Source organism: Buceros rhinoceros, unplaced genomic scaffold (genome assembly GCF_000710305.1).
Source record: "Buceros rhinoceros silvestris isolate BGI_N320 unplaced genomic scaffold, ASM71030v1 scaffold20084, whole genome shotgun sequence".
Lineage (NCBI taxonomy): Eukaryota > Metazoa > Chordata > Aves > Bucerotiformes > Bucerotidae > Buceros > Buceros rhinoceros.
In genome coordinates, this window is record NW_010409077.1 from 9,767 (window position 1) to 19,765 (window position 9,999).

Sequence of the window (9,999 nt, forward strand, 5' to 3'; positions counted from 1 at the left end):
GTCTATTTTTGTGCTGTCTGACACCTTGTCTTTGCCCAGTTGTCGATGATGGTGCCAGACTCTGGCCAGGCAGCGCAGCTCCTGGCAGCAGGTGAGGAGGAGGAGGATGCTGTGCAAATGCCCCTCCACTGGCTCAGGGGTGGCCCCTTTAGCCAGTGCAGTGGCTTCTTGCATTTGGGTGCAAAAGAGCCAGACTGCAGTGCAAAGTCCTGTGGCTGAAGGCTGCCCAGCCAGGGGCGAGGTGTTCTCAGCCTGCTCACCCCTTGAACTCACTGCTTAGGAGGGGCTGTGCTGGCCGGAGCAGGCAGGAGAGGGACATTCCTTCCACGTCGTCAGTGCCTGATGACACCAAATGCTGCAGCCACACCTTCAGGTTTGCATCAGGACGCCAACAGAAAATTGTGTCTGAGACGGGCCATGCTCAGCAGCCCTGAAAACACCCCTTGTAGGGACAGGGATGTACCTGGCTTGCTGGGTAGCACCTACAGCATGGCTCTCTGATTTGGCTCTAAAGAAAAAGGAGATTTTTCTGTTTGTTTTTTAGTTTTTCTTTTCATCACATCACTTTCATTGCATAAAACCTAAGATCATAAACGCTACCACCCCCCTGATGCAATCAGCTGGTCAAACCCCGGCTGTAATGTGGTGCTGGGAAAGTTCCTGGAGGGGCTCTGCAGTTTTGGATACCCTCTGCCAAGAGCTGACAGGGCCAAACAGCATCAGCTTGAGCAGTGATAGAGCATCCTCTACACAGAAGCTTTCAAAATCATTGATCTGTACATCTGTAAAAAATTACGTGTATTTTTGTTGTTGTTACAGGACGGGGGAGCCAGCAAGGGGCAGCCCAAGTTTGAAATGCAGAGAGGTGAGTTTCCTGCTGCCACCAATGCACCCGTGGCTCGCCAGGAGTAGCTTGGCCTGGGAAGGGGTTTCCTTCATCCTGCAACAGCCAGCTGGTGCCCCAGAGTGTGGCATGGGAGCAGGGGATGGCATCGGGGTTTGGAGCATCCCCATGAGGGTAGGACTGGGCACAGCACGGTGCTGGCAGAGGGGGGCACTCGGCATGACTATCTCACCAGGGCAGGCAGCTCTGGATGCCACATTGCCTGAATTCAATGAAAATTAACCCAAAATTAAATCTGTGCCCTTTGTGCATTGCAGGCCATGAACACCATGAACATCCCCACTCGATGCACAAGAACCAGACATCTGTGGCAGGTAAGGGGCGGGCATGTCCGGGTCCTGTTCCCACCGTGGACAAGATGGCACTGTCTCCTCCGTGGGCTCAGAGGCTTCACCTTGAAGACAACTGAGTGTCTTTGCTGAGCAAAGTCCATATTCTGCCTCACTCAAAGTTGGGGGGAACTTTGGAGACTGTGTCTCTGAGCTGGGTTTGGCCCATAGAGAGATATGGAGGGTGGGAGATGCCGCGGTCCCTGCAGACGAGCTGTGCTGTGCGGGGTGACAGCGGATGCCAAGCCATCGATAACACCGGCCTTTCCAAATTGCAGTGGAGACGCGGCAACCAATTGCAGTCCACCTGGCAGGTCAGGAGAGCGACAAGACACTCTCAGGTAAGACAGACCCACTTGGCTTTGCCTTGGCCAGGGAGCCAGTGGGGGGTGGTGGCGTGCAGCCCCCAGCCAGACCCTGCAATCCTGCCCCGTGGCTCTGGGAAGACAGGGACAGGGATCATAAACTCCAGAACGAAAGTGTGTCCCCAAAGCACAGCAAACCTCCCAGTGGTCACGTCATCACGTGCCCATGGGGTTCACACGTGCCAGGCCGGCTGTCCTCAGCAGCCTTACTCATGCCTTCCTAGAAATGCGTCACAACGGCTTAATCTTTACAGAATATTTATGAGCAGAGAACTATTTCTTTTTGTATTTAAGGAAACTAACTTTATTTCTAGACTCCAGATGGAACACTTTTGCTCTCCTGGTTCTATCTTACTGGGGCAGCTGCTGCGGGAGGGTTCTGCTGGTATATTCATCTGCCCATCTAATCATCTTCTCAGCTGCAGTGGTCCTGGTAGCAATCTGGGCTGGCTGATGACTTTATCATCGCAACACAGATAGCTCCAGACTGATTGAGTCAAGCTGCACTCGCAGCCGTGGCCACATGAGGTTTGAGAAACACCTGAGCCCATTTACGTTTGTGCATCCCTCTGCACAGACCGTGGCTGCTCTCACGGCTCCATCACCCAGCAGAGCCTTAGCTAGGGGTCATCCTGCAAGAACAAGGATTACTGAAGCAAGTAAGAACTTGCAAGGTCAGCCTCTCAATCTAGCAAGGATTTCACAATCTGAGCGTGTTTGTCTTAATTCTGGAGTAACTGCCAGTAATTGGCAACTGCTCTTTCCATCTCTGACGCAGCATTTCACCCAGAGCTCAATCTAATCTACCTGTTAGATAAGATCAAAGAAGTGAGAGCTCGCAGCATTTTAAAACTCCCTGCTTAAGCACTTGCTGAGCCTATGAAGCCGGCTGAAATTGCGCAGAGAGCAGCAGCTGCCTGGAGCTTGGCTCTGCACCTCAGCAACTGTGAGCAGAGGAAACATCCCTGAAGGACGCGTGGACATGGACCACAGGCTGTGTGGCTCCCTCAGGAACACCCATGTCGCCACACTGCGGGGACTGGGGCTCTGGGCTGGGACAGTTGAACCCGTTACTCCACACAGAGCTGGGCTGCTCACCCCCGGTGCTCTCGCAGATGTCCCTGTAGGCTGGGGAAGGTGGAGTTCCAAAATCGTTCCTGGAGGTTGCAGCTGAGCTCAGCCCCAGTGGCGACGGCTTCCTGGTCTCTTTACTGGCTTTTCTGTACCAGCTCCAGTGGTAGTGCATGTTGATGAGCATCTCCGATGACACTGACAGTGCCATGCCAGTAGCAGGTCTGTGTGGGCAGTGGTCCTGCTGATGGAAGGTAGCACTTGCCATGCAAAACCCTTCCAGCTCTGCACCCTGCCAGGGACCAAAATTGTGGCACATTTAGTTTAGCTCTTCCTTGGCAAAGTCTCACCTTCTCTGAAGACCAAGCAGAGGAGAGACTTTGGAGGAAAGGCAGCACCCAGTTTGGAAAAACTATGTGCCCTGGGGTGGCTGCCTCAGAAGATAAGAGTGTGCTATGGCATTGCTCTGAGGGTTCAGAGGCTGTGCCACCAAGAGCCGAGGAGATAGCAACCCTACAAGGGTGGACACAGGGTTGTTTGGCCCATGGTGGCAACTTTGTGCAGTCCTCCACCACGTAAGCATTTCCAGTTGGTTGGATGAAGGAAGCAAAGTGCTCTCCCACTTGCATAATCAGTTCAACAGCATCAAGGCCACTGACCAGAAACACAGGTTGAACTTGGCCTTGGGGAAGGGGACCTTGCTCCCCTGGGCTGGGGATGGTGTCTGGGGCAGGCGGGACCCACCCCCACACCCTGCAGCAGACAGAGGCTCTGATGCTAAATGTCTTTGAGGTGTCCCCCCAAAATCCACCTGCCAAACTGGACATCTCCTTTCCCCAGCTCATCTGCCATGTTTTCCCCTTACAGTGCTACAGTGGAGGACGACGATGTATGGCCCCACGGACAACAACTTAATATCCTACCAGGAGGGGAAACTGAAGGTGAAGGAAGCAGGGCTCTACTACATCTACTCCCAAGTCAGCTTCTGCACCCAGGCAAAGACTTCAGCACTCTTCACACTCCATATTTATTTGCATCTCCCCATGGAAGAGGACCGGCTCTTGATGAAGGGACTAGACACGCACAACACCTCCACATCTGTCTGCGACCTCCAGTCCATCCGGGAGGGAGGTGTCTTCAAGCTGCGGGAAGGTGACATGGTCTTCGTCAATGTGACAGACTCGAGGCGAGTGATCTACAAGCACGGCAGCACCTACTTTGGCATGTTCAAGCTGTAGCGAGGAGGGGGCTGCCCCGAACTGGGGGTCCAGCCTGACTTTGTTGAATGAAGTGGCTTTCCCTTTTTCCCGTATTTATGTTCCTCTGCCTCTTTGGTTTCTTGTTTCTTAATTTGTACATTTTGTTATTTATTAATGAGGGCCAAGGGGCCATGAGAACACGAATTGAACAATGTTTGAAGCTGTTGTTGCTCACACTTTGATTTTTTTCTTTTGTTGCCAATAGTTTGGTACACGCTGGTGTTGTACCAGCCTGGGTCCACCATGCCCCACATGCCTGGCAGGGTGAATGTCCCCATTACGTCACCTGAGCTTTATTTAGCAAACTCTGCCATCAACGTTCCTTTCCTAACAACGTAGGATGGCTCAGGGTGCTCCAGCCAAGCTAGGTTCAGACATATCTCCCGTACCAATCTGCTTACAAAACATCAACGGAAAAATATTCAAAGGCTTAGGAACATCTCTTCTAAAGGAATCAGTCAGCCAAGCCCTGGCTGTACATGCCAGCTGCTGGTGATGCATCGTTGCCATCCTAACTGTCTGCTTTTTCTTGAGAACCCCCTTTTTTCCACCCATGCTTATCTACAAAACCGAACCAGACTCTTGCTTAGGGTGACACTGCCTTGGCGGCGTTCGCACTCAGTGACAATCACCCTGCATCAGAGGGGTGATCAGTGGCCGAGGGGGAACTGCTGATTCAAGCCAGAGTGCGGGTAAATTACCAGTGGTGCTCCGCACTTGGTGAACCAAATCCACTCACCAGATTGTCCTCCTCCCACCTCTGCTTCTGGACCATTTCACTTCCCTGTGGAAGCGGTGTTGGCCACCACCATCAAATCTGGACCTCCCTTGTCTCCTGAGACCCCTTCTACGCTAGGAGGAGAACCAGGAAAACATGGGGTTGACAGGACCAACTGCTGCTTGCCAAGCCCTCCAAGGTGCATGTGTAGAGCACCTTCTGGCTGTCCTCAGCGAGAACGTGCCCACGGTGGCACTTTCCCTGGAGCTCCAGGAGAGCAGGACCGTGGCAGATGGGCAGGACCCCTCTCAGGCAGGGGGTACCTGGGTGACATTGCACACTGGGGTCTCCTCAGTCCTCTTCTCCAGCTTGGCCCACAGGGAAGGTGAGCCAAGCAGCAGCAGCGCATAAGGATGTTGATGCAGCATTTTGAAACAGCATCTCAAGAATCCAAAGGTGGCAAGTCTGGAGCATTTGGGTGTACAGGTCACAGCTGTTGGTGTGCAGGAGTTCGGTGATACTCCTGGAAGCCAACAGGTTTGCAAGTGGAAGAGCTTTCAGATTTGGGCAGTCCTTAGGGTTTGCTTGGCTGGAGGCTGCAGGTCAGGTCTTCACACGGCGCCCAAGTGCCACCCAAGTGTCAGGACAGACAGGGCAGTCTTTGCACAGCTCATTGCAGTGCTGGGTGCCTGGTATGGCCCCCTCCCAAAGTCCGTAGGAGGAAAGCTCAGAGCCAGTCCGGTTTTACCATAATTTAATATGTATTTGTTGGCTGTTCCCCAAGCTCCCTGACTTTATCAGGGACTGGAGCATTCTTCTCTGACACCACGTATAAAAACTTTATTTACCTAAAACCATCTTATATTCGTAACAGAGAGGGACTGAATGCCAAGGGACTGTGTGACAAGGGACGCTGCATGGCCATGGCTGTGATTTGCAGCGTATTTCACATTTCCCCCTTCCTGAGTGCGGCGTTTGGTCCACTGTCACCCTACAGCTAATACAATTCGTGAATTCAGTGATAGGGCACTTTTTAGTACTTTGAACGTCACTCACCCTTCTCAGACGTAGGCAGGGATTTCCTGGGGTCCCGCTTGGGGTCTGGGGACCAAGAGGGCAGTGGGGTGGCACTGGGGGGCACAGTGGGGACAGCCAGTCATGCCTCGATCCTTGGGGCATGTTGGGGTGCCAGGGCCAGGCAGTGTCAGGGGCATTTTGGCTGGAAGAAGGAGCAGGGACCCTGCTGCTGGGAAGGCAGCAATGCACTGGAGCTGGAGCACCCAGCACAGGTGTGGAGCTAACTTCAGGGATTTAGGAGATGTGGCTGGAAGGGGACTCCTCCTGCCTGCCCTAAGGTCATGGAGCCTGCAGGGTTGTCTCCGCTTTGGAGCAGAAGGATGGACGCAGCAGAAGGTGAGATCGTGTGGCTGCCACACCTGGGGCACCAGGGGCTGGGTGGTCACCACCTCCTGCGGTGGTGTGGGTCTCACCACACCACTGCTGCTGCTGAAACCTGGCCAGTCCCTGCAGGTCTGGCGCACGGAGGCAGCACTGGTGTGGCTGGAGACCCCCAAACCTCCGCAGTGCAGGTGGGAGCCACAGGAAGAACCAAAGACCACGCAAAGTGGCATGGTCTGAGAAAGGGAAAAAAGCTGGCTGGGAGCAAGGAGGAGGGGAGAGGAGGGACGGGCTGTGAGGAACGTGTGCACAGCCATTCTTGGGTGCCAAAAACCTTCAGGAGCAGAAATACTGTTCGTCGCGGGCAAGTGGACAGTGTGGTCTGCACACAGCCTTGAAACCCCCTGCCAGTGAATCTCCGGGGAGTGACACCTGGCCCAGATCACTGAGAGGGGACCCAGGAGCTGCAAAGTACACGGAGAAATAGATTTGCACGCATGGCTGGGCCAAACAGTTGAAGAGGGGAGAAAAAAAACAGTCATAAAACAACTCAACAAACTCTGCAGCAAGAGCAGCAGACGCGAACTGCCGCCTCCCCTGCCCGCGGCTGCCTGCCCGGCCCCAGCCCCCTGCCCACACTGCTGACTTTCCCGGGGCTTTTGTTTCTTGCCTCTGTTTCTTTGTTTGCCAAAAATAGCCTGTAGGATTCAGACTTCAGGTAGCGCGTGGGAGGGGAGATGCGATTGCTGCCATCCAGCCGAAGCCTTCTCCCAAGCGGCTTTGTTCTCCTCCCCAGGCCCTGCCTGGTGCCACGGTGGGTGCAGGTTTCCTCTCTCCGTGGAAAATTTGAGGGCTGTCAAGACATTGATTTGTCCCTTGACGTGGGGCCTCTCTGTCACTTCTTGGGCTGTGGATTTTGCAGTTTCTGAACTGATTTTTGTTCTGTCTGAGTAAAAATGGGAGAAGGGGATGAGAAGGTGATGAGTATGTGGGGGACATCAGCAGGATGGGCACAGGAGGGTCATGGATGACCTGTGGCAGGAGCAAGCAGCAACGTGGTCATCTGCTGAGAGAGGGGTTTGCACAGCTCAAGGCATTGAGCTCTCTGGGAAATGTGGGGGGGTTTGTTGTTTTGTGTAAGAAATGAGATTTTGGGTTTATGTTTTTCCTCAGGAAATATTGCGATGCCAGTTTCCAAGTGGGATCTCTCCTGCTCGTCCCGCTGAGCTCAGGGCTGCTGGCCAACAGGAGCTGGAGGATGGCTGGCTGTGTGCTACATGGCTTTGCACAGTGGCCACCTGGGTGATGAGCGTGTCCTAGCATCTCTGTATACTACTTCCAGGTCTTTCTTTTTTTAATATCCCTTCCCAGACAGGCACTGGCTGCCTGGGTACCAGCCTTACCTTGGTACTGCTAGTTCGGTGACAGCCCTTTCCCTTCATCAGGGCAGGGTCCCACCAGGCAGGGCCTCCTTCTAGGAGGTCAAACCCACTGCGTGCACCCCTGCCTGGGGGCAAGGGAGACTTCTCCCCCGTGATTTTGTTCTTGTGTCATAGAGCAGTGCCACACTAGGTGTGCCCCCCCACACTGGGGGCAGCCCACCACGAATGGGAGCCTCCAGGGCATCCTCAGCCACAGTGGTGGTTTGGGCTGTGCAGGTGAAGTTGTTGGCTGCTTTTTTCCCTGCATTTTCACACTGATGGTCATTTGGAGCCAAACTCTGTTGCTTGGAGGATGCTGGTGATGACTGCATTGGAGCTGGGTCATGCAAAGGAGGTGTTGGGGAGCTGGTGTAAGAGAGGGGGAAAAGGGATCCCGTACTCAGCAGCAGAGCAGGATGGAGAGTCTCTGCTGAAGGCCTGGATCTGGCCTTGTGAGGACCCAGGAGTGGAGGCGCCCCCTCCACAATGAGCCTGGGGGATGCCTTCTCCTCCCTCTCCTGCCTGGCACAGGCTCTGGGACACTCAGGTCTGGCTGTGGACTTGCTCTGCCCCTGGCACAACTCCCCAAAGCGCCACTTGGGTTCAAGTGGGCTTCCTTGCAGACTTCAGTGTTTTTCCACAATGTGCCCCAGGTCAGTGTTTCTCTTTTTCCCTGCTCTGACTGCTGTGTTTGGGGAGGGAAAGCAGGGTTCAACCCTCCTGCCTTCAATCCTCCCACTTCGTCTGTGGACTGAAAGCGTGGCACGTCTCTACCAAAGAGTTAAAAATATCAGCGTGCAGGAGAGGTCTTGTCCAAGTGGTATACCAAAGGAAATCCTGTCACCACACCTAATCACCAGAAAAAAGCACAAACAAACTAAAAAAAAAGAAAAAAACAAATACCAGAAATCTGAAACAAGCAGGAAGTCACTAATCTACAGCGGCGTGCAGCGGAGAGCAGCCAGTTCTCCACAAAGCATCCTTGTTAGCAAAGCGTGAGCGGGGCTTGAGGGATGGACACGTGTCTCTCCTTCCCCTGGGACCAGACGCCCTCCCTGCTGCAGATCTGGGTGATGGCGGGGGCAACAGCCCAAGCGCCAGCATCACCGTTTGCTCAAGTATCCCCACCAGCAGCCAGTACACCCGCGGGTGGGTGATGCAGCCATGGGGATTTTGAGCAAATTAGGGATGCCCAGAGCAAGCACCAGCTTTGCTTTTGTGGTGGAAACAAAAGAAGCAGCACCGAGAGCTACGAAGCGACTTTTATCCTTCTTTATTTGTTGAAAATGTCAATTAAAAAACTGTTTAAAATAAAAACATGTTAGAAAAGTTGAACTTGCATAAGTAGTTACAGTAAATAAACTTACATGACAAAGATAAACTGGAAGGCAGCTGACACAACATCCATCTAAAGACAGACTCACTGGAACCTATTTACAAAGCACTGTAAACAAAGTAAATATGGAAACATTGCTGTCCATCCGGCATGGCTTCTTTTCCTTTTTATTTTATTTTCTTGTCTTTTTTTGGCTTCTAGCTCTCGACAAACACTTGATCCAAAACGTCCCAGTGTGCCCTCCATTGCATTACACCTTACAAACACGCATATGTACACAGCACAGGTTTCAACCAAACCAGGGGGCAGCGAGGGCACATTTCCACCTGCTCCTCAGAGTGCAAATGGCCCTTGGTTTGCTTCCTTGCCCCAGCTAGATGTCACAAGCCCAGTCCCCAGCCCATCTGTGGGCAGGCAGTGGGACTGGTCAGCACTGGGGTGTCCGGCCGTGGCACCCCAGCATCAGCTGCTCAGGTGCAGCAAAGGTTGTTCTGCAGGACGATTAACCAGCACAGGAGGACCTGACTGCTGACCAAACCCCTCCACTGCGTGCCTGGCTGGGGACACGGGGAGCTGCCATCCAGACGGGATGCTCTCAGGTGGCAAACGTAGCCAGAGCAAAAGAGACCTCTGTTTTGTCCTAGAAGCAGCTCAGATTTGAAGAGGGTTTCTTTTAACACTCCTTGTGGTGCTTTTGAGTCTAGCGCTCCCCAAACACCATTTGTTATGTTCTGGCTAAATTTTAATGGCAAGGAGGGAGTTGTAATTAATTATTGCCTCTATTATGTCCTTCATGAGCAATGTAACGGTACAGCTGTAACGAGCTGTGGTGTGTCTGCACACCCTGGGACCACGCTGCCCTGTGATACGTGTATGACTTATCATTAACAGAAGGTTACTTCTATAACGCTGCTAAGGAAGGAAGGAAATCATCAGTTCTAAACTAGGGTATAACACCAAACAAGATGAAGAGAGCCGATACATATGCATGTTGCCTGAGTGCTGTGTTTGAGGAGCTGTGCAGGGATCTGGAAGCGCGTTGCACATCCTCATCCCAGAAGCGTTCCAGCTCTTGTCAAGGCATAAATATAAATATCTTTCCTATCCCAAGAGAAAGGTCCTTTTTCCCAGCCAACAGCCCCTTTGGGGCAACGGGGGAAGAAGCGGCTGGTGGTGTTCCCCGCCTTTTGGGAGGAGA

The 9,999-nt window shown here is 53.1% G+C and overlaps 1 protein-coding gene across 1 annotated transcript in view; it reads left to right on the forward strand.

The window, feature by feature from the left end:
• CD40LG (CD40 ligand) overlaps positions 1-3,907 on the forward strand; it is a 6,636-nt gene extending 2,729 nt beyond the window's left edge. The window contains exons 3-6 of the mRNA XM_010135128.1: positions 820-865; positions 1,162-1,218; positions 1,512-1,574; positions 3,537-3,907. Of these exons, the coding sequence (XP_010133430.1) occupies positions 820-865; positions 1,162-1,218; positions 1,512-1,574; positions 3,537-3,907 (537 nt within the window). The remainder of the gene's footprint in view (positions 1-819; positions 866-1,161; positions 1,219-1,511; positions 1,575-3,536) is intronic.
• The last annotated feature ends 6,092 nt before the right edge of the window (positions 3,908-9,999 follow it).